We start from the raw sequence: 25,000 nt of genomic DNA, 5'->3' as shown, positions 1-25,000 counted from the left end.
CGAGCCGCGGCGGCCGCAGTCGGCTCTTCCAGCGGCGCTGCAATGGGCGCCGTCCCCCGCAAGGCCGCTCTCGCCGTGACGCAGTTCGGCTTATTATCGCAGAGGAAGGCCATGTATGCATGCTACTCACTGTGTGTGTGTGTGTTTGTGTGATAGTAAGTGCGAGTGTGAGTACGAGAGTTAGTATGAATACCAGAGCGAGTGTGAGTGCGAGTGCGTGCGTGAGTGTGCGTGTGCGAGTATGAGTGAGTGTGTGAGTGCGAGTGGGTGTATGTGAGTGAGAGAGAGAGAGCGTGTGTGTATGTAAGTGTGTGTGGGGGGGGGGGGCGTGTAAGTTTGTGTGTGTGCCAGTAAGTTTGCATATGTACATGTATGTGTGTGTGTATGAGTGTGTGTGTGTGTGTGCGTGTATGTGTGTGTGTGTGTGTGTGTGTGTGTGTGTGTGTGTGTGTGTGTGTGTGTGTGTGTGTGTGTGTGTGTGTGTGTGTGTGTGTGTGCGTGTGTGTGTGTGTGTGTGTGTGTGTGTGTGTGTGTGTGTGTGTGTGTGTGTGTGTGTGCGCGCTGGCATACACGCATGCATGTTTGTTTGTATGTATGTATGCATGCATAAACAATGACACCCCCCCCCACACACACACACCAGCAGGAAGTGGCCGAGGCTGTTCCTCCGGCCGTCGCTCCCCCTCGAGCACCTCGCCGCCATCGCTTTTAATCCCAGAATCTTCACCATTTCCGCTCTCCCGCTCGCCGCTCTTCGGCAATTTCTCGTAATAAAGCCACCTACGTCCGCCGTTTTCGAGTCTTGTTGCGTCCGTCTTCTATTTCCTCTTCCGTTATTTTTTTCCCCACTCTCTATTTTCCTCTTCCCTTCCTCCGATTCATCGTATCCCTCCTTTGCGAGGATGTGAACGAACAAATAAAAGAGAGAAAAAAAAATGGCGAGGAAGTTGGCCATGTTTTCGCCACTTTTCGCCACCCCCTTCTCCCGCGATTCCTCGTTTCCCTCCTTTTTCCCCCGCCCTCCGCACACATCCCCCGCCGTATCCCTCTCAAAACATTCCCCGCCGTATCCCTCTCAAAACGTTCCCCGCCGTATCCCTTTAAAAATATATTCCCCGCCGTATCCCTCTCAAAACATTCTCCGCCGTATCCCTCTCAAAATATATTCCCCGCCGTATCCCTCTCAAAACATTCCCCGCCGTATCCCTCTCAAAACGTTCCCCGCCGTATCCCTTTAAAAATATATTCCCCGCCGTATCCCTCTCAAAACATTGCCCGCCGTATCCCTCTCAAAACGTTCCCCGCCGTATCCCTTTAAAAATATATTCCCCGCCGTATCCCTCTCAAAACATTCTCCGCCGTATCCCTCTCAAAATATATTCCCCGCCGTATCCCTCTCAAAACATTCCCCGCCGTATCCCTCTCAAAACGTTCCCCGCCGTATCCCTTTAAAAATATATTCCCCGCCGTATCCCTCTCAAAACATTTTCCGCCGTATCCCTCTCAAAATATATTCCCCGCCGTATCCCTCTCAAAACATTCCCTGCCGTATCCCTCTCAAAACATTCCCTGCCGTATCCCTCTCAAAACATTCCCTGCCGTATCCCTCTCAAAACATTCCCTGCCGTATCCCTCTCAAAACATTCCCTGCCGTATCCCTCTCAAAACATTCCCCGCCGTATCCCTCTCAAAACACCCCCCGCCGTATCCCTCTCAAAACATCCCCCGCCGTATCCCTCTCAAAACATTCCCCGCCGTATCCCTCTCAAAACACCCCCCGCCGTATCCCTCTCAAAACATTCCCTGCCGTATCCCTCTCAAAACATTCCCTGCCGTATCCCTTTCAAAACATTCCCTGCCGTATCCCTCTCAAAACATTCCCTGCCGTATCCCTTTCAAAACATTCCCCGCCGTATCCCTTTCAATACATTCCCTGCCGTATCCCTCTCAAAACATTCCCTGCCGTATCCCTCTCAAAACATTCCCTGCCGTATCCCTTTCAATACATTCCCTGCCGTATCCCTCCGCACACATCCCCCGCCGTATCCCTCTCAAAACATTCCCTGCCGTATCCCTCTCAAAACATTCCCTGCCGTATCCCTTTCAAAACATTCCCTGCCGTATCCCTCTCAAAACATTCCCTGCCGTATCCCTTTCAAAACATTCCCTGCCGTATCCCTTTCAATACATTCCCTGCCGTATCCCTCCGCACACATCCCCCGCCGTATCCCTCTCAAAACATTCCCTGTCGTATCCCTATCAAAACATTCCCTGCCGTATCCCTCTCAAAATATATTCCCCGCCGTATCCCTCTCAAAATATATTCCCCGCCGTATCCCTCTCAAAACATTCCCTGCCGTATCCCTCTCAAAACATTCCCTGCCGTATCCCTCTCAAAACATTCCCTGCCGTATCCCTCTCAAAACATTCCCTGCCGTATCCCTCTCAAAACATTCCCTGCCGTATCCCTTTCAAAACATTCCCTGCCGTATCCCTCTCAAAACATTCCCTGCCGTATCCCTTTCAAAACATTCCCTGCCGTATCCCTTTCAATACATTCCCTGCCGTATCCCTCCGCACATATCCCCCGCCGTATCCCTCTCAAAACATTCCCTGCCGTATCCCTCTCAAAACATTCCCTGCTGTATCCCTCTCAAAATATATTCCCCGCCGTATCCCTCTCAAAATATATTCCCCGCCGTATCCCTCTCAAAACATTCCCTGCCGTATCCCTCTCAAAACATTCCCTGCCGTATCCCTCTCAAAACATTCCCTGCCGTATCCCTCTCAAAACATTCCCCGCCGTATCCCTCTCAAAACACCCCCCGCCGTATCCCTCTCAAAACATTCCCTGCCGTATCCCTCTCAAAACACCCCCCGCCGTATCCCTCTCAAAACATTCCCTGCCGTATCCCTCTCAAAACACCCCCCGCCGTATCCCTCTCAAAACATTCCCTGCCGTATCCCTCTCAAAACATCCCCCGCCGTATCCCTCTCAAAACATTCCCTGCCGTATCCCTCTCAAAACATTCCCTGCCGTTTCCCTTTCAAAACATTCCCTGCCGTATCCCTCTCAAAACATTCCCTGCCGTATCCCTTTCAAAACATTCCCTGCCGTATCCCTCTCAAAACGTTCCCCGCCGTATCCCTCTCAAAACATTCCCTGCCGTATCCCTCTCAAAACATTCCCTGCCGTATCCCTCTCAAAACATTCCCCGTCGTATCCCTCTCAAAACATTCCCTGCCGTATCCCTTTCAATACATTCCCTGCCGTATCCCTCCGCACACATCCCCCGCCGTATCCCTCTCAAAACATTCCCTGCCGTATCCCTCTCAAAACATTCCCTGCCGTATCCCTTTCAAAACATTCCCTGCCGTATCCCTCTCAAAACATTCCCTGCCGTATCCCTCTCAAAACATTCCCTGCCGTATCCCTCTCAAAACATTCCCTGCCGTATCCCTCTCAAAATATATTCCCCGCCGTATCCCTCTCAAAATATATTCCCCGCCGTATCCCTCTCAAAACATTCCCTGCCGTATCCCTCTCAAAACATTCCCTGCCGTATCCCTCTCAAAACATTCCCCGCCGTATCCCTCTCAAAACATTGCCCGCCGTATCCCTCTCAAAACATTCCCCGCCGTATCCCTCTCAAAACACCCCCCGCCGTATCCCTCTCAAAACATTCCCCGCTGTATCCCTCTCAAAACATCCCCCGCCGTATCCCTCTCAAAACATTCCCCGCCGTATCCCTCTCAAAACATTGCCCGCCGTATCCCTCTCAAAACATTGCCCGCCGTATCCCTCTCAAAACACCCCCCGCCGTATCCCTCTCAAAACATTCCCCGCCGTATCCCTCTCAAAACATTGCCCGCCGTATCCCTCTCAAAACATTGCCCGCCGTATCCCTCTCAAAACATTGCCCGCCGTATCCCTCTCAAAACATTGCCCGCCGTATCCCTCTCAAAACATTGCCCGCCGTATCCCTCTCAAAACATTCCCTGCCGTATCCCTCTCAAAACACCCCCCGCCGTATCCCTCTCAAAACACCCCCCGCCGTATCCCTCTCAAAACATTCCTCACCGTATCCCTCTCAAAACATTGCCCGCCGTATCCCTCTCAAAACATTGCCCGCCGTATCCCTCTCAAAACATTGCCCGCCGTATCCCTCTCAAAACATTGCCCGCCGTATCCCTCTCAAAACATTCCCTGCCGTATCCCTCTCAAAACACCCCCCGCCGTATCCCTCTCAAAACATTCCCTGCCGTATCCCTCTCAAAACATTCCTCGCCGTAGCCCTCTCCTTAATCAAAGCACAGGCGAACAATTTTCTCGTGCTTTATTTGTATACATGAGATGATAAACAGATCCACATTGTAGCAGCCGGGCCCGGGTTCACTATAAATGGATTAGGGCCGAGGCTGCAATACGGCTTTGTGTGTGATGTGCAAATAACGGAAAGTGTAAGGGCGGCTCTATTTTTGCGAGCGAAAACTTTATAATTACTTCGTCTTGCCTACTTGCTCTACGCGGAGGGAAAGGGGGGGGGGGGAAGGGGCGCGTACACGTTGTAAATTTCCAGCTGCTTTGCTAAAACTTCAGACCAATGACGAATGACCTAAGGACAGATCTACACACAAGGCCAAGACTAACAAGTAAACAAATGCGAACAAAGAAAAAAATGAACGAAGAAACAAACAGCCCCACGCGGACCTCCTCCCGATACAAAGAAAAGCACGGCCGCAAACACATCTGCTTTAACACGAGCCGAGCATCAGCCAGGCCGCCCTCAAGCACTGTGTTACCTGTCTAACCTTCGCGGCGCCCATGCATTCGAGACACTCAGGAATCTCCAAGGTAACACTGCCCACTCTCGTCGCGTCCCTCTCTTTTTCAGTTCGACTTCCCGTCGAGCTCGCTCGCTCGCTCTCTCTCTCTCGCTCGCTCTCTCTCTCTCGCCCATCACTTCTTTCCTCTCTATCTCCTCTTTCTCTTTCTCTCTTCCTCCTCCCACTCTCTTTAGCCCCCACCCTCTTCTCTCTCTTCATACCCGAACTCCTTTCCCTCTCACTATTTCTCTTTATTCCCTCACCTTATTTCCCCCTCCCTCCCTCTCTCTTTCGTGCCTCCATCGATTAGTTATTTCCCTGTATCTAACTCCGAAGAAGGCAGAAGTATTCGCGTTCCCTCACAGTCCACGACGCGGCTCTCGCAACCCTCTCGCTGCGACGCCAAAGTATGATCTTAAGAATCAATAGCTCAGCTGGTCCGCACCCAACAAGGTCACCATCCTATTTATAGGTCGTCCTTCGCCGCTCTTCCTGTGCAAGGACGCAAAAGAAAGGACTTTTTCCGCATGTTCGGGACTGAGGGGGGGGGGGGCCGTTGAACGAAGCCACGACAGATGAACACGTGATCCAGTTTCGAAGGGCTCCTCTCCGACGAAGGCCACGCCGCTCGCGTCCTATGCCAGGTTCACACGGCGAGGCCCCACGGGGCCCTTCTTGCGCTCCTTCTCGCTGGGCGTGTCCCCTTTTACTTTTCACAAAGCATTGTACCTGCTGGCGTCACTGCTGAAGGCAAATCACCGTTTACTGTGAGGTAAACGTTAAATGGGTAACACGAGAGATAAAACACACACCCAGAGACCCAAATACATCACGCAGACACACCAAATAAACAAACAAGGTTTTGCACACCCATTGAATCCACGAGACTGACAGCACCAATTCCAGAATGTTCCACCGTCGGCACCGCGACGAATCTTTTTTTGAGCTTTCTATGACCTTTCCCATATTCCCCTCCTCCCCTTTGAAGGCCGAAGGTCAAGTCTCGCCGAAGGAATCGCATCTGAATATCCTTAAATTCCCCAGCAAATCCAAATGGCGTGCGGGAGAGGGCGCTAAAGACGACCCCTCGGCCGCCCATATAAAAGCCATCCAATAAACAGGCGAAGCCGGCGAAGGGGTCGGCGGCGACGGAGGCCTGGCAACACTGCAGCTGCCAATCTCCCGAACGGCATGTGCGAGGACGCCCATACGGCCCGGCGACCAAATTGTATCTTCATGGACGGGACTTCAACTCCCCATTCCGTTCATATCCCACGCTGTAAAAATGCAAAACAAACGTGGCGGCGCGAACGAGGGGGTTCCCAGGGACGAAGGAGGCCGCCCACACCACTCCTCCACACCGCCCATCCCCCTAGACCCCAACCCCCTGCACCTACACCGGAAACTCATTTCGAATCCTTTACCCTCTCTCTGTCACGAAAGGCGTCTCTGGATGTGGTCTTGGGGGCAACGAGAGAGACCAGAGAAAATATAAATAAATGAATAAATAAAGAGCCAAACAAATAATATAAATTGATATACAAACAGACAAATAAATGCACACATAAACGAATAAATAAGTAAAAAAAAGGCCACATGCTTCCTGCCGTCGGTGGGTCTCGATCACCACGTGAAATCAGGATGCAGGCACGGGAGGACACATGGCACTAAAGGCGAGAGACGGTTCGCGAAGCTAAGGGCACACTAGCCTCCTCTGTCCTGGGATTTCTAGACAGCCTCGCCGAAGACTGGTCAAGCGAAGGTCACACTAGCCTCCTCTTTCCTGGGATCCCGAGACAGCCTCGCCGAAGTCTGGTCAAGTTAAGGTCACACTAGCCTCCTCTTTCCTGGGATTTCTAGACAGCCTCGCCGAAGTCTGGTCAAGCGAAGGTCACACTAGCCTTCTCTTTCCTGGGATCCCGAGACAGCCTCGCCGAAGTCTGGTCAAGTTAAGGTCACACTAGCCTCCTCTGTCCTGGGATTTCTAGACAGCCTCGCCGAAGACTGGTCAAGCGACGGTCACACTAGCCTCCTCTGTCCTGGGATTTCTAGACAGCCTCGCCGAAGTCTGGTCAGGGGAAGGTCACACTAGCCTCCTCTGTCCTGGGATTTCTAGACAGCCTCGCCGAAGTCTGGTCAAGCGAAGGTCACACTAGCCTCCTCTGTCCTGGGATTTCTAGACAGCCTCGCCGAAGTCTGGTCAAGCGAAGGTCACACTAGCCTTCTCTGTCCTGGGATCCCGAGACAGCCTCGCCGAAGTCTGGTCAAGTTAAGGTCACACTAGCCTCCTCTGTCCTGGGATTTCTAGACAGCCTCGCCGAAGTCTGGTCAAGCGATGGTCACACTAGCCTTCTCTGTCCTGGGATCCCGAGACAGCCTCGCCGAAGACTGCTCAAGCGAAGGTCACACTAGCCTTCTCTGTCCTGGGATCCCTAGACAGCCTCGCCCAGGATATAGAAGACTAAACAAATCAAGAACAATAATCTTGAGAACAGGGGAGAGGGAGCAGAGAAGGAATATAAAACGAGAACAACAATTTTAAAAATAGAGGGGATGGCTCAGAGAAGAAAAATAGAAAACAAAAAATCTGAAAATTAGAGAGGGGAGGCTGAGAATATTTAGACTTTGAGAATAGGGGGGGGGGGTATTCCAGCGGTCAAAATTATCCATCGGCTACTAGCACGACTTCATGGGGGCAAAACACATAAAGCCCGTGATTCAAAATATTCAGATCATGTTTTAAAAAAATGAAAATTAAAATCATACTAGAAAAAGAGACGTCAGACGAGACAAAAAAAAAAAGAAAAAAAAAACTAAAAAAAGAAGAAACGAGAGAAAGAGCTGAAAGGCCTGAATATGTAAAAGAATGCAGATGAAAACAAAGATCAGGAGCCTCCCCCCTTCCCTCCATCCCTCTACCCTCACCCCTACCCCTTACTCCCGCCCCCAACACACCGGCAGCCAGTCTCCCTCTCCCTTTACCCGTCTGCACAACATACTGACCCAGTGTGTTATTTTCGCCCTTCTCAACACACTTACTCGAGCTTCATCCTTTGAGGACACTGTCGCTCCGGAAGTGTGTGGGATGAGGACACAGGAGAGACACAAAAAACGGGAAATATGTTCGAGGAATGAGAAGGGGAGGAGGAAGGGAAGAGGGGAAGTAAATGAGGGGGAGAGGAGGGAGTAAGAGGGGAGAAAAGGAGATGGGGAGGAGGGAATGGGAGGAAAGAGGAGGGAATGGGAGGGGAGATAAGGGAATGGAAGGGGAGAGGAGGGAATGGGAGCGGAGATAAGGGAATGGGAGGGGAGATAAGGGAATGGAAGGGGAGAGGAGGGCATAGGAGAAGATGTAACAGAGAGAGAAAGGGGAAGGGAAAGTAAAATGCGAGGAAGAGAGGGGAACTGAGGGGAGTGGAGGGAAGGGCAAGAAAAGGTCAGTAGGGCAGGAGGGTAAAAGAGAAGGTACCTAAAAGAGAGGAAAAAATGAGAAAGGAAGATTATACATATCCACACAAAGACAAACATGAACACATAGATCCAACACTAAAACAAACAAATACAAAGCCACAGACACACATACACAAACTAACAAGAAATAGAAACGAAAACAAGGGGAAACCTCCACCAGCAACCCCAGGCCTACAACCGCGAGACTCAACAAAGAGATTATTATTACACAGTCCCCTCACACCCGGCTATGTTTCCCCTCGGTCTATCGCAGGTGCCTATCTACCCGAGGATATAAAGGGGGGGGGGGAGAAACAGCTGGTGGGAAATGCTTGTAACGGCGAGGAAAATGGTACACGGGGGAAAATAGCTACTAATGATTGAGCGAGACAAAAAAAAAAAAAAAAAAAAAAAAAAAAAAAAAAAAAAAAAAAAAAAAAAATTCAAACCAGACTTCCCTTTGTTTGATAGGGATGGACTTAATAAGTCGGAATGAAAACAAGCATAATCACACACACACACACACACACACACACACACACACACACACACACACACACACACACACACACACACACACACACACACACACACACACACACAGAGAGAGAGTTAGTGAGCTGTATCTTGATCCTCCCCACTCCTCTCCATCTCCATCTCCCCCTCCCCCTCCCCCTCCCCTCCCCCTCTCCCTCTCCCTCTCCCTCTCCCTCTCCCTCTCCCTCTCCCTCTCCCTCTCCCTCTCCCTCTCCCTCTCCCTCCTCCTCCTCCTCCTCCTCCTCCTCCTCCTCCTCCTCCTCCTCCTCCTCCTCCTCCCCCCTCCGTAAGTACCACCACACCCCATCCTTCGAATCACGTACTAAATTGATCGGGAAATCAGGTCTCTGGGCCAGGAAGGAGGGGAATATAGGAGGGGAGCAGGAGGCAGGAGAGAGAAGAAACGTGGAGAAAAGGAGGGAAGGAGAAGAGGAGAACAGAGAAGTGGGGAAGATGTATCAGAGGGAGAGACGAAGAGGGGAAGAAGAAACAGAGGGGAAGATACAACGGAGGGAAAGAGGAAGGGGGAAGACGGAACAATGGGAAAGGAAGAGGGGAAGATGGAATAATGGGAAAGGAAGAGGGGAAGATGGAACAGAGGGAGAGACAAGGAGGAGAAGAAAAAACAGAGGGGAGAGGGGAAGATGGAACGGAGGGAAAGAGGAAGGGGGAGATGGAACAATGGGAAAGGACGAGGGGAAGATGGAATAGAGGGGAGAGGGAGAGGGGAAGGCAGCGCAGCCCCGGCGGCCCGCCGAAAACTACAATGACGGGCCTAGAGGTGGCTGGCCGGGCGAGGGAGGGCGAGGGAGGGCGCGCCGCCTATCGCGATCAATAGAGTACACTGCTCCCCTCTTCCCCTCCCCCCTCACCCTCCCATCCCATCCAACCCTGTTCCCTACGAACTCCTACCCTCGCCCTGTCCTTTGGATCCTCCTCTTCCTTTCCCTATCTTCTTCTTCTTTAATTTTTTATTTTTTATTTTGTTTGCCTTCGATGGCTTTGTTTCTCTTTTTTTTCAATACTCTTTGTCCTCATTTTTCTTGCTCCTCCTCCTCCTTCTCTCCTTTTCTTTTCTTGCCTTTTATTCTCTCTTTCTCTTTCTCTTCTCTCCTTTTCATTCTTCCCTCGCTCTATCTTTCACTTCCTCCTCCAGCTCGGCTCCTGCTCCAACTCGTTCCTCAAGCGTTACTCAGCAGAAAATTTTGGGACTCCTCATCCCTCCTCTTTTCCCTTCCCCTTCCCTCTCCCTCATCTTCCCTTTCCCTTTCCACTTCTCTCTCTAACTCTTCCTTTTTCCCTTACCTCTCCTTACCCCTTCCTCTTTCCCTCTCCCTTTCCCCTTCTCTCCTCTCAGCAGAGCGAGCAAAGTCCTCCTCGGGCTCTCGACAAAATAGCAGAGCTCACTGTAACAAGTGTGATGTGCGGGGCTGTAAACAAGGATGTTGCAGCCAAGGGAAGCCTACCCTGCCCCCTGCCCCCTGCCCCTACCTTTTCTCCCGCACACACGCACACGCACAGAAAAAAAAGCCTAACAAGATGAAACAGGAAGAAGAGGAGGAGGAGGAGGAGGAGGAGTAAGGAAGAAGAAGGATAAGGAGGAGGAGTAAGGAATAAGTAGAAGAAGAAGGAGGAGGAGGAGGAGTAAGGAATAAGTAGAAGAAGAAGGAGGAGGAGGAGGAGGAGGAACCTTCTGAAAGTCTCCTAATAGCACTCAACTTTGGCCTTGTTGACTGCGGGTGGGGTAGACCACTTTGGGATGCACGGATGGCGGAGGCATTGCTAAATAATGCTCAAATAGGGAGGAGGGGGAGGAGGGAGGAATGAAGGGGAGGCGAAATGAGGAGGAATGGGGGCGAGAAGGAAAAGAAGAGGAGGAGGAAGAGTGGGAGGGGGAGGAGGAAGAAGAAGAGGAGGAGGAGGAAGAGTGGGAGGGGGAGGAGGAAGAAGAAGAGGAGGAGGAGGAAAGGGGGAGGGGGAGGAGGAAAAGGAGCTGAAGGTGGACAGCAATGAGGAGAAGAAAAACAAGGAAGGAGGATTAAGAGAAGTCTTTCTCGGGACAAATGATTCATGGGTCTCCAGCAGAATGGAAGGGAGAGAGACTGTGATGCTGTAGAAACTCCGCGACGGGGAGTGGAGAAGGGAGAAGGGAAAGAGAGTAGGGGGAGGGTAAGGGGTGGCGTGAAATGGGACGATAGAAGACGATATAAAACGATACAAGTAGAGGAAGAAATAGGAGAACGGCGACCGAGAAGAAGAAGAAGAAAAAAAAGGAAAGAGCAATGCAGACTTTGCATCGTTGAGAAATCGCCAGGTCCTTGGGGGGGGGGGGGGACGGGGCAGGAACACGCCACCGGTGACGAGTCGAATAAAAAGACAATGCTGGCGTTCCGAGGCGAGTTCATTTTCTGAAGGGGAGGAGAGAGGCTCACCCACGGTCCAGACATTGAAAAGCGCTTGGACGATGAGGAATTACCGAAGGAAGATGCCTCGGACGCATGAAAAATGGGTGTATGAGGGAGACGGACTAAGAGGGAAAAAAGGGGAGAGGGAAAGGGAGAGTCAAGGAGGGAAGGATTGGGGTGGATCGGAGAGGGAAGAGGAGTGGAAGGAGGGAAAGGGGTGGATAGGAGAAGGGAGAGGAGGGGAAGGAAGGAAAGGGTTGGACAGGAGAGGGGAGAGGAGTGGAGGGAGGGAGGGAGGGGAGGGGGTGGAGGAGAGGGGGTAGAGAAGTGGAGGGAGGGATTGTGGATGGGGAGGAGAGGGGACAGGAGTGGAGGGAAGGAAGGTGGGTGGGTGGAGGTGGGGAGGGGACGGAGGGAGAGAAGAAGGAAGAAGGGAGGGAGGGAAGGCTAGAAAGTGGTGAGAGGAGGGAAAGGGCACGTCAGGTGAAAGAGAAACAGGTGGGGAAACATGTGAAAGAAATATAAACAAAACGAGAAAGAAAAACAAATAAAATAAATATAACAACCGGCCACACACACACAAAGAAAGAGAAAACTAAAACGAAACAAAAGCAGAAAAAGCCACGACCACGCCCCCCCCCCACCCCCTCCCCGCCCGCGATGCCGCCGCACCTGTGATGGGCTGAGGCAATGGCGGTATTGGCTGGCGATGGGGACGTTAAACTGTGGCTCGGGCGGTGATAATGGCGAAGGGTTATAGTAACTAGCCCTCGTCTTTACTACGCTCTCATACATCGTTTACCGCACAAATGGCCCGCTTAAACCGCCGCGTACTAACGTGGTTTTTATTTTTTTCCGTTTAATTTCTCTTTTCCCCTCTGGATGAACTTTGAATATTTTTTGGCAATGTAGTTCGATGTATTTCACGTCAGCTGTCATGAGTGCGGAGGAGGGGGGAGGGGGGGTTAGAGGAGGAGGGGGGACAGTACGGCAAATGTCTGTGAGGTGATGTTTTCCATTTTCAATGAGGAGGGTTAAAGAAAAGTTTTCTTGATAAAGTTCGATAAGGTCATAAAACAAGGAATAAACAAGGGACGTACGATGCATGTCTGAAAGGTTTTTTCCCATTTTCAGTTTTTTTTTATTCATCCATTCTTCCTTTCTTTCTTTTTTTTTTTTTTTTTTTTTGTTCTTTTGATCATAAACCTTTCCTCCATAGGTCTCCCACTCCTGCAGAAGGGACGCTGAGGGTGTGGCTAAGGAGTGAGACACGTTACAAGGAAAGGCTTCTCCTCCAGTCTGATAGGATTTCCAGAGGCTTTTCCACCCACACGGCGCTAAGACCGGCGGTGCAGCGGAACAGGCCTGTGTGTGCAAAGGTCACACGCATTTCATAGTGTTCGTCCTCTCTTTCTCTCTTTCTTTTTTTTCTCTTCTCTTCTCTTCTCTTCTCTCTCTCTCTCTCTCTTTCTCTCTCTCTCTCTCTCCCTCTGTCTCTCCCTCTCTCTCTCTCTCTCTCTCTCTCTCCCTCCCTCTCTCTCTCTCTCTCATACGCACACACTCACTCCTTTACAAACACATTCTCATTCATTCATTCACACACACACACACACTCACACTCTCTCTCACTCACACATACACTCTCTCTCTTACGCACACACTCTCTCTCTTACGCACACACTCTCTCTCACTCTTAAAAAAATATCCACTTTTAGAAATACACTGATTTGAACTACTTGTTCAAATTTAAACATTTGGACTTTTCTATCCCTCACTTTCTCCTTTCGTCTGTACTCACTATTACGTCCAAATTTGCCATTTCCTGTGTGAACAGCGGGCCTTCCATCCTCACCTGAAACAAAAAATTATCCTCATTAGTATGAATTCTAATCATGTATTACGTCTGCATCCATCTCAGAGGCTACATAGAGTTAAAGGTAAAATGTGAAGAATCCTATGATGCCTTTAGTTCTTAATACAACGCACGCACAAGATACATCCACAAGAAAATGTGTGCGAAAATGTATGTGTGTATGTATGTATGTATGTATGTATGTATGTATGTATGTATGTATATGTGTATGTATGTAAGTATGTATATGTGTATGTGTATGTGTATGTGTATGTGTATGTGTGTGAGTGTGAGTGTGAGTGTGAGTGTGAGTGTGAGTGTGAGTGTGAGTGTGAGTGTGAGTGTGAGTGTGAGTGTGAGTGAGAGTGAGAGTGAGAGTGAGAGTGAGAGTGAGTGTGAGTGTGTGTGTGTGTGTGTGTGTGTGTGTGTGTGTGTGTGTGTGTGTGTGTGTGTGTGTGTGTGTGTGTGTGTGTGTGTGTGTGTGTGTGTGTGTGTGTGTGTGTGTGTGTGTGTCAGTGCGCGTGCATGTGCATGTACACATTCGTGTACGTGTGTGTGCGAGTGAGCGTTTGTGCGCGTGTCCAGACGCCGGGCAGGAGCGACTCGATCATGGACCTCATCAGGGGGATCATTTTTACGAGTGTCCGCGGAAGTGTTCACATGATTGCATTGCCCCGAGGGGACCGAGGGGGCGTGGGGGGCCGGGGACGGAGGGGCCACCGGCCTCCCCCTGGTTCCCGGGCTGTTTGTCTTCCTTCGTAAAACAGAAATCTGCCGAGGCCCCCAGGCTGCTGATTGGATAAGCGCGAGCCGTCCGACCAATCATGCGATTCCCAAGCCTAATCAGCAGACCCAAACGCCCTCGCGAAAAACACACGCCTATATTGCCTCATCCCTGGCACTGCACCGCCCGTGCTCTGTGCGCCAAGGCTTCGGCACGGAGAGGCACGCTGACGAAGGCGCAGGCGGAGGCGGCGGCTGCAGGGCGTATCAGTGGCGAGGAAGAGGAAGAGGGAAGGAAAAGAATGCTCTGAAAAGTAGCAGCATACTAATGATGTTAACCCTTTCCCTTTTATGGCGATCATAAAGGGGGATAAAAGATACATATTTAGTGTGAAAGAGACAGGGGGACTGGGGAAGGGAGAGACAGGAGGGTCTGGGGAAGGGAGAGGCAGGAGGGGCTGGGGAAGGGAGATGCAGGAGGAGAGAGGGGAATGGTAGAGGAAAGAGGGTGCGTGAAGGAGGAGACGGGAGAGAGAGACGCGGGGCGTAAGAGGAAGAGAGGAATGGGAGAAAATTGAGGAGTGAGACGAGAGGATATGAGAGAAAAAAGAGAAAGGAAAGAATAAGAGAAGAGAGGGGCAGGGATGAGAGAGAAAGGAGAAAAGAGGATGGGATCGGGGAGAGAGAGAGAGAGAGAGAGAGAGAGAGAGAGAGAGAGAGAGTGAGAGAGAGAGAGAGAGAGAGAGAGAGAGAGAGAGAGAGAGAGAGAGAGAGAGAGAGACGGAGGCAGCAAGAAAGGAAACCAGCATATAGATCGATGGGCGGCATCCAGAGCAGCATTTAAACACTTCCAACCCATACGTCACCCTCATCGCTGCCACACTGCTACGAAATCACCCCCCCCCACCCCCGCACTCTCCGCAGCCCCCTCCCCCCGAGAACCCTTGCCCTCCGCCCTTAACCAAGGGTACTATAACGTGCCCATCCCCCCTCTCCTCGCAGGGCCCCCAGGTTACCTTCGGCCTGGGGCACTCCTTACGCCGGGTCTCCTTGGCCCAGGTCAGCCCTACGTCGAGGCCGGTCGTCGGAGAGCTTAAGCCTCGAATCATGAAGGGGATCGTATCGACCCTCCTTAGGCCCGCCGTCATTTCCAGGCCGCTTCCCTCCGCCCTTTCGCCAAGGATCCGCCGTCATCCTCCCCGAAGGGCGACCCAGTTTGCCCTTTCTTCCTGCGTGGGTCGGCCCGCAGCTTTAAACCCGCCTCCTATCGCACACGTCGATTAAACTCGGTCCCAAGTTAGGTCATCATTCACGGGCCCGACACTTAACATATCAGAAAACGGCCCGAACAGAATTTAGGTCATCCTGGGGCTTCCGGCACGAGAGGGTTACATCCAGAGGGCTTCGAACGCGTGCCAGCCATCCGTCATCGTCTCGCCCACCCTTCGCCGTCTCCACTGCTCGGAGAGGAAAAGGGGCGAGCTAATGACAAGCAAGCAATCCCCAAAGTTTCGACGATAAAAGACTTGCTAGCACAAACCCCGTCCAAAGTTTCCCCGCCGCAACCCTTCCCCCGCAACCTCAAGCGCACAGAAACAAAACTAAAACGAGGACGGAAGGAGAAGTAGACAAAGGAACGCAACGACGTATTAGCGCCGCGAGCGATGTAAGCAGCCAATAGATATTCCGGCAGCCATCCCTCGCCCTGCTAAAAGCCAGCTTCACAGGCAGACGACGCAGAAGGGGACCAGCGTCCATAAACAGAGGCGGCCAAGAATGGTGGCGTGAACGTGGAAGGAACGGAAGAAAAGGCCAACGCAGAAATGTGAAGGCTTCGCTAAATCCTGACAAAGGGATTGCTCTAAGCCAAGGAGAGTCTACGAGCGTGAGGATAAGCCCGGGGAGGGGGCGAGGGAGCAGCACGTCAAAGCATAAAACATCTTTGACGAGTTTAGGTGGGAACAGAGACAGAGGAATAGGTTGGGGCGGGCGGGGAGGGGGAAGGGAAGGAGAGGAGGAGAGGAGGAGAGGAGAGAATGGGAGGATGGAGAGAAGGAGAGAAGAGGAGGAGGGAAAGAGGGAAGAAGGGAAAAAGAGAGGGTAGCAAGGAAGAAGAGGAAGGATGGAGGGAAAGACAAAGGGAAGAATATGTGGAACTGAAAGATAGAGAGTGAAGGAGGAAAAAAGGAAAGGGGAAAGGAGAGGAGAAAGAGGGAGGTGAGAGGTGGAGAGGGAGCCCTCGGCAGACTGAGAAAAAAAAAGTGTGACAGGATCTGAATATTCAGCGAGGGATGGAGGATCAGACGAAGAGGAGGGAGAGGTGGATGAAGGAGGGGGCAGCAAGGGAACGATCACAAGCATCTGTGTGTATGGCCTTTCTCCGTCATGAATAAGAGTCGACTAACACACGCACGCTTACGAAACAGCTGCACTCACGCCCTCGCCATACAATCAATACCAAAGACATTGAGAGCCGAGGAGGAGACTCGCCTCGCAATGGCCACGAAACAACTGCAGAGGGAGGCCGAGAGCAACGGAGGCAGTGATGCTGGCTCAGTGAGAGGACAAAGGATGTGGCGAGATTTAGCTAACTGAGCGGCCGCACACACCGCCGCGCAAGCAGAGAAACATCCTCCGCGCGCACTTCTCGGCTCTCTGGTGCCCGCTCGCTGCTCGGCCATAAGCGACCAGTGCAGGCTGTGCAGGGGATGAAAACAATGGAGGTGTTGAGGCCTTTATTCACATCCTCGTAGCCTTTTCTATTCGCCTAAACTGAACACTTGCCTCAACATGAGCATAAACATGATAACTGCAAAGTCAAAGATAACCGTAATGATCTTTCCCGTGCTAATAGTTATACGTTCATAATAATACACCCAACAATATTTCCTTCATTATTACACCCAATAGCAAAAATGATATCTAATATGGGGAGACTCTAGTAGACGTAATCAGTGACAGTTTCAACAAGTAATGACATGGAACGGATACAAGGCACACGGGTCGATCTGTAACATGTGTGTTATCGCTAGAGAGTGAAGTGGCAAACTGACATTGTATGTATGAACATACACATATACCCCTTCGCATACACACATACACGCACTCGGACTCGCAATCTATTTTCCTCTCTCTCTCTCTCTCTCTCTCTCTCTCTCTCTCTCTCTCTCTCTCTCTCTCTCTCTCTCTCTCTGTGTGTGTGTGTGTGTGTGTGTGTGTGTGTGTGTGTGTGTGAGAGAGAGAGAGAGAGAAGAGAAAGAGAGAGAGAGAGAGAGAGAGAGAGAGGGAGGGAGGGAGGGAGGGAGGGAGGGAGGGAGGGAGGGAGAGAGAGAGAGAGAGAGAGAGAGAGAGAGAGAGAGAGAGAGGAGAGAGAGAGAGAGAGAGAGAGAGATGAGAGAGAGAGAGAGAGAGAGAGAGAGAGCGTGAGAGAGAGAGAGAGAGAGAGCGCCTGTATTCACTTACACAACATTCCAACTACCATCCTAACTACCAACTCCAGGTACGGTAATCAGAGCAAGGCAGGAGCTCGCGAGGGACTGAATAGCCTGGCTCTTTCGCGATCTGAACAAACAGGAAATCCCTCGTTGTTTTGACGTTCACAAGGCGTTTTAGATCGCCCCTCTTATGTAAACAAATCAGTGTGCAATTGGACCAGTTTCGGTGTTCGTAACCATGTGGGTTTGTATCTATGGCTTGTGTACTGATATACAGTGGGATGCAAACAAGGAACAAATATTTGCTTCTTTCGTTTCCATCAGTATTTGAATATCGAGAACGGAAGAAGCGCTGAACTATAACGGAGGCACCGACAGTACACCTGCTGTATCAAATTTCTGACTCCGCTCCGTAACAATGCGATAATAACGCGATGGATACATATCCAGTAATACTGTAGGAGTTCATAACGAGGGAAGGCTTCACTGCGGTCGGCTGTGTAGAGGTACACGCAGTGGGCGGTTGTAGGGGTGGACACATGTGTGCGTGGGTAAACAAAGCATTCTGGGGACGTAAGCATTGATCCATCCCGCAGCAGCAGCAGCAGCAACAGCAGCAGCAGCAGCATCGAGACGGCAGCAGAAACGGTAGCAGAAGCCAGTGCAACAGCAGGAGAGCAGAGTCAATAGCAAGAGCATTCCCGTCGTAACTTTGCTATTTGAAGTCCCACGATATATCCTACTTCCCGAGGTAATCCCGGGATGCCCGTGGGGAATGCCCGAGCGCGGCGGAGAGGCCGAGGCATCCTGAAGGCGGCGGCGACTCCTGCTCTTCTGCAGATACGCTTTTACTACGACACAGCCTTGCTTCTGGCTTCACTTGCGTCACTTTTTTATTTGGGTGGATGGGGAGGGGGTGGAAACTAGACATCCTTCGAAGCCCAAACGTGTCCGTGGTAGGCCTACTAGCTTTCCAAGGCCACTTAATTCAACCCACAAGTTGTTCTCCACTCTGCCGAACACAGCACTATCTTCCTCAATGCTAACCTCCCCCCCCCCCACACCGCCCCCGGTTATCCTGAGCCCCCTCCGGCCAATTCCAAACCCTTTTCCATCACCCTATCCCACTCCGCTTCGCCCCCACCATTAACACCACATCCTGGACCACCCGCTGATCCATCAGTACTTTCATCACTTTTTCACCCTCGGAGCCATCTACGGTTCCCAGCCCCCCTTCCCCCTCCCCCTCCTTTCCCCCCTTCCCCCATCTCACCCCAGTCTGCACTCCACTAACACCGAAGTAAAGGCTGATGCTCACCCTATCTCCCTCAACTTCACCCTCATCACGCTGATCTACCCGCATCATCATCACCCTTTCACCCCCAAGCCATCCACACAAACCAGACCCCCTTTCCCCTCCTCCCCCTTCCCCCATCTCATCCCAATCCGCACTCTACTAATATCGAAGTAACAGCTGATCCGATTCAATCACGACGGTACAATTTTTTGAGATTCCATCCGACGAAATCCGCAAAATTGGGGGGAAATATTTTTTCCGTCTCATTCCTCGGGAACCTTTCACCCTTTCCACTCCCCTCCCCCCACCCACACCCACCCACCCCCCGTAAGTAAATCTTCCACTCTTCTTCTTCATCATCTTTAGCCTTCTAGAAGACAAAAATCTCACTCAACTACCGGATTACTGATTAGCTAAGCTGGTCCTAATCTAAGGTCCGAATCAGAAATCAAGCGAAGCGAAAATGAACCCCCACTCCCCCCCCCCCCAACTCTTTCCCGAGACCATTCATCACAGTTGGCCTTCGTGATAGAGAAGAAATAACGAGCAACATAAGCATCAACAACAAATACCAAGCAAATGAAGCAGCAATAAATAACAATCAATAACAAAGAATAGCAAGCAAAACAAGCAACAAGCATCACCAACCCACAACAAGCAATCAGCAACAAACCACACAAGCAATAACAAGCAACAGGCAACAACGCCACCGTAGCAATGCGAGCGCACGAATGCAACCCCGCTGATCCGCGCGTCATTACGCGGGCGCGCGCGAGCCCGAGGCCGAATTTCAAGCTCTGGAAAACAAGGTCACGGAGGACGCCGGGGGTGCACCTCCGCCGCCTCCTTCACGCTGCATTAGCTGCAATGATGCAGCACGAAGGGGCGTTGCTGCTTGTGTAGGGCGCGAGAAGACGAGCGCGCGGAGAGGCTTCAAGGGCTGGCAGAGCAGGGAGCAGACCTCAGCACGCAGAGAAGGGAGCCATAGCAGGCGGGGCAGATAAATTAGGAAGCAGACCACAGCAGGCAGAGAAGGGAGCCATAGCAGGCGTGGCAGATAAAGTAGGAAGCAGACCACAGCACGCAGAGAAGGGAGCCATAGCAGGCGTGGCAGATAAAGTAGGAAGCAGACCACAGCAGGCAGAGAAGGGAGCGGACTAGAGCTGGTAGAAAAAGGAGCAGAACAGAGCAGGCACAGCGGCCACCGCAAGGAGCAGACAAAAACAGACATAGTAGGAAGAGCAGGGAGAAGGCCATAGCAAGCACAGCAGGCAAATCAGGAAGCAAACCACTGCAGACCAGAGCAGGCAAAGCAAGCAGCAGACCAGCACACAAAATCAGAGGAGGCGGCCGTGCAGGCTGCCACTGAGCTCTGGAAAACAAGGTCACGGAGGACGCCGGGGGTGCACCTCCGCCGCCTCCTTCACGCTGCATTAGCTGCAATGATGCAGCACGAAGGGGCGTTGCTGCTTGTGTAGGGCGCGAGAAGACGAGCGCGCGGAGAGGCTTCAAGGGCTGGCAGAGCAGGGAGCAGACCTCAGCACGCAGAGAAGGGAGCCATAGCAGGCGGGGCAGATAAATTAGGAAGCAGACCACAGCAGGCAGAGAAGGGAGCCATAGCAGGCGTGGCAGATAAAGTAGGAAGCAGACCACAGCACGCAGAGAAGGGAGCCATAGCAGGCGTGGCAGATAAAGTAGGAAGCAGACCACAGCAGGCAGAGAAGGGAGCGGACTAGAGCTGGTAGAAAAAGGAGCAGAACAGAGCAGGCACAGCGGCCACCGCAAGGAGCAGACAAAAACAGACATAGTAGGAAGAGCAGGGAGAAGGCCATAGCAAGCACAGCAGGCAAATCAGGAAGCAAACCACTGCAGACCAGAGCAGGCAAAGCAAGCAGCAGACCAGCACACAAAATCAGAGGAGGCGGCCGTGCAGGCTGCCACTGAGCTCCCGCCGCCCGTACCGCCCATCCCTACGCCCCAGCCCTAATCGAGATAAGGCAGGCGCACCTTAACACACCCTGCCGCACGGAGGAAGCAGGGGAGCCACCGAGGGTATTAAGAATTCGCGAAAACACGCCCATTACCATGAGAAGTTGTCCCGAGGGTGCCGTTACCGCAAGACGGGACTCGCGCCGCCTGTCTCCCCCCGCCCGCACGCCCGCCCGCCCGCACGCACGCACACCATCCACAATATGCCTCGCCGTTCCTGGTCACCATCACCATCATCATCAGCATCACCATTCTGAGTGTGATCAGGGAGATGGAGGGCCGGACAATGAATTGGGCGGCATCAGGACCGTGAGGAGAAGCGATCTCGGAGGAAGATGAGTAACATAAACACGATGGAATTATGATCTGGTAAATGGGGGAAGGAGAAGATGGGTGCGTTAAAGAGGGAGAGGAGAGGGGGAAGAGGAGAATGATAGGGAGGCAGGGAGGAAGAAGCAAGGGAGGGCGATATAGATAGATAGATAGATAGATAGATAGATATAGATAGATATAGATACAGATATACAGATATATATGTATATATATATGTGTGTGTGTGTGTGTGTGTGTGTGTGTGTGTGTGTGTGTGTGTGTGTGTGTGTGTTTGTGTGTGTGTGTGTGTGTGTGTGTGTGTGTGTGTGTGTGTGTGTGTGTGTGTGTGTGTGTGTGTGTGTGTGTGTGTGTGTGTGTGTGTGTGTGTGTGTGTGTGTGTGTTTATGGATGTGTGAGTGTGTGTGTGTGTGAGAGTGTGTGTGCGTGCGTGCGTTTACATATGTATAAGTATATGTATGTATCTGTGTGTATAGGTATGGTAGAAAAACCCACAATGCACAAACTAAATTTCTTGAAGCAAGTGAGACAACAGCTTCGGAATCGTCCTCGATTCCATCGAAACCCGAAGATGGAATCGAGGACGATTCCGAAGCTGTTGTCTCGCTTGCTTCAATAAATCTAGTTTGTGCATTGTGGGTTTTCTACCATTAGTATCAACACGGTAGAGTGTTTTTCACACACTCGCCCATGCCACCACACTTGCCCATGCCGTCACACTCGCCCATGCCGCCACACTCGCCCATGCCGTCACACTCGCCCATGCCGCCACACTCGCCCATGCCGCCACACTCGCCCATGCCGTCACACTCGCCCATGCCGTCACACTCGCCCATGCCGCCACATTCGCCCATGCCGCCACACTCGCCCATGCCGTCACCCTCGCCCATGCCGTCACCCTCGCCCATGCCGCCACACTCGCCCATGCCGTCACACTCGCCCATGCCGCCACACTCGCCCATGCCGCCACACTCGCCCATGCCGTCACACTCGCCCATGCCGCCACACTCGCCCATGCCGTCACACTCGCCCATGCCATCACACTCGCCCATGCCGCCACACTCGCCCATGCCGTCACACTCGCCCATGCCGTCACACTCGCCCATGCCGCCACACTCGCCCATGCCGCCACACTCGCCCATGCCATCACACTCGCCCATGCCGCCACACTCGCCCATGCCGTCACACTCGCCCATGCCGCCACACTCGCCCATGCCGTCACACTCGCCCATGCCGCCACACTCGCCCATGCCGCCACACTCGCCCATGCCATCACACTCGCCCATGCCGCCACACTCGCCCATGCCGTCACACTCGCCCATGCCGCCACACTCGCCCATGCCGTCACACTCGCCCATGCCGCCACACTCGCCCATGCCGCCACCCTCGGCCCTTCCGTGCCAAGCAACCCCCCTGGAACAAGCCTCCGCCAGGCGAAGGCCTCGAGCGCCTCCTCGACGCCGCCTCCCGAGCCCAGGCCCCTTACGTGATGACGTCACCTCATTACGCGGGCCTCGTCCATCACGGACAAGCAACGAGGGACGAATTAACACGGGGACGACGCGAGCATTTCTTAAAACAATAATTAACGCCATACGTCTCGCAATCCACACACCGACGCCATTTTGGACGTCTCGCTAATTAAGACTGACGCGCCAGACTTAAGGTAATTGGGGTAATCACTTGCATAAAGAGTTACGATTATTGCCCGCGGAAAATAATAATAATCGGAAATATTTATCACACGAGGAGGGGGAGGGGGAGAAGGAGATGAAGAGGAGGAAGATGAAGGAGGATGAAGGAGGAGGAGGAGGAGGATCTCAGGCTGTGAATAATGTATCGGTGGATTTGCTACAATTTGCCCGCGATGGATTCTGTCCCTCTGCGAGTCTGGCGGTTGGTTAGTCAGTCGTGTCTGCCTGTCTGTCTGTTTCAGCAACCGCCACTTTCCCTTTCTCATAAATATTTGATCATGTATGCCTTTGTGTATACATATGTACGTTTCCATACATACACACAAAACAAATTTCTTCTGCTCCTCTCGATGTCTGTCTGTCAGTCTGCCATTCTGCCTGCCTACCTGTCTGCCTGTCTCTTTCATCCACTCCCTGTCAAAGACCCATGTTCACAAAGACACCTCCACATAATTACAAGCAATATTCACGAACCTAGCCACATGCACACCAAAGCAAAACACTAACGCACGCACACGCATGCACGCACCCATGCAAGGGAGGAGGCGGGGGAGGAGGGTGGGATATCACACAGTTGATCAATACAGTGATAAAAACAATACGGAGAGGGGGGGGGGGCGAGCGAGGGAGCATGTGTCAGCGTGTTCCCCCGGAGCCACCTGACCCCTGGCCCGCCGCTGTTGCCAAGTGTGGAAGCACCTGAGAGCGGTTGGGCTCGAGCTCGCTTGCAACCTCTTCGCAGTGGGCGCCGTCCGCTGAGGGGGCCGGCCCGTCTTACTTGCATAGAGCTCTTCTACACAGGTCAAACACACTTCGCCCTGCACCTGTTAGCTCGTTACAACACCTGCCGTTGTTTCTCATTCCTATGCGAGCACCTGTGCCATGTTACCACAGCTGCTAACTCACCTGTTCAATTCCAGGCCTCTTGCTGTATCCCACCGCCAACTGAATGCTACTCTGCAAAGCGCACCTAAGCCCACTGGAGGTGCTCTTACTATGAGTCGCCAGCACCTGTTGCAAAAAAAATCGTGTTTTTCTTCCCACGTGATCCTCTCGAACGACCAGTCGGCCTTGAACCATCACGGCGTACGGACGCGTTTTTGTCCTTCTCTATCAATTATGATTTACTGCAACCTGGTAATTACGTCTCCACAGACGAGCCTGATTATGACAGAGTAGCCTAATCCGTGGCACTAATAGCTGTGCAGGAAACATCCACACATGCATTGTCGACAAAAATATCCACCAATACCCATGAGCCACATAGGCCGTGAAATGCGTTTTAAAGCGCCAAGCCGTATGTTTTTGGACAAAGACAGCCCTTCCCACTGCCCTCAGCTCCTCATATCCAGCGACACTAAGCAGACCCTGGCCTGAAAGCTGAGATCTCGCACAATAACACGGGAAAATATCCCTAACGTCCTGCAAGCCACACCGATGAACTCCACTTGTGCACACGCCTCTCCTCCTAAATAACAACAACAACAACAACAACAACAACAAATACAGAGAGCCTTGGTACGACATGCCGAGGGCTGCGCATATTTCACAGATGGAAGCCAACGACAATATTAAAGGAGCTAGAACTATAGGTGGGACGAAAAGACCTATAGTAAGGCCAGTGCTAAATGTAAGATCAGAGAGCACCGCACGCATACACACACACACACACACACACACACACACACACACACACACACACACACACACACACACACATACACACACACACAGAAAGAGAGAGAGAGAGAGAGAGAGAGAGAGAGAGAGAGAGAGAGAGAGAGAGAGAGAGAGAGAGAGAGAGAGAGAGAGAGAGAGAGAGAGAGAGAGAGAGAGAGAGAGAGAGAGAGAGAGAGAGAGAGAGAGAGAGAGAGAGAGAGCGCTCAATTAGGCTACAGACCTTTACAAAGCCCTATTCTCACGTACGCACAGGTAAAACAATCACACGCACCTGCAAAACAACAAACAAGCAAACAAACAAAACACAAAACACCAACATAAAAGCAAGAAAGAAAACACGCTGGCACGACCTCGGCCCCATGTGCGGTCCGAAGGGAAATTGAACTTACCAACATCGCAACTTATGAGACAAGAAAGTTACACTCTAAGCCGGTGCCCGCGAGCAAAATGATGATGAAGATTCCTTATTGTATACCAGGGCGCAGGTTCCCCCGGGGGCGTGAAGTGGCGGGCGAAATGGTGACCGTTTGGCGTGTCATTTCCGCTCCCTGAACGCGTGCCCGTTTCACTGTCCAGAATGAGAGTGGCTTTCGTGTGTCACTGTCCGGAATGGGAGCATAATGTGTCTATTTCACTGTTCTAAACAAGAACGTGGACTACGAATTTCCCTGTTCAAAGCGAGAACAGAGTGCTTATTTCGCTATTGAACATGATAAGGTGAATTGTGTATTTCACTCTTCAAAACGAGAACATGGACCACGAATTCCCCTTTTCAAAACGAG

At 51.9% G+C, this 25,000-nt stretch overlaps 1 protein-coding gene across 4 annotated transcripts in view; it reads right to left on the bottom strand.

Moving 5' to 3' along the window:
* The window catches only part of kuz (zinc-dependent metalloprotease kuz), a 223,246-nt gene that overhangs the window by 29,588 nt on the left and 168,658 nt on the right, over positions 1-25,000 (bottom strand). For 2 of the 4 annotated variants that reach the window (XM_070115755.1, XM_070115756.1), the window contains exon 2: positions 13,018-13,071. The exons of the other annotated variants lie outside the window; for them this stretch is intronic. In XM_070115755.1, the coding sequence (XP_069971856.1) occupies positions 13,018-13,071 (54 nt within the window). The remainder of the gene's footprint in view (positions 1-13,017; positions 13,072-25,000) is intronic. 4 annotated transcript variants of the gene reach the window in all.

The sequence above is a fragment of the Penaeus vannamei genome, chromosome 38, assembly GCF_042767895.1.
Source record: "Penaeus vannamei isolate JL-2024 chromosome 38, ASM4276789v1, whole genome shotgun sequence".
NCBI lineage: Eukaryota > Metazoa > Arthropoda > Malacostraca > Decapoda > Penaeidae > Penaeus > Penaeus vannamei.
The sequence above is the reverse complement of the archived record's forward strand: the minus strand, read 5'-3'. Positions and strand labels throughout refer to the sequence as shown.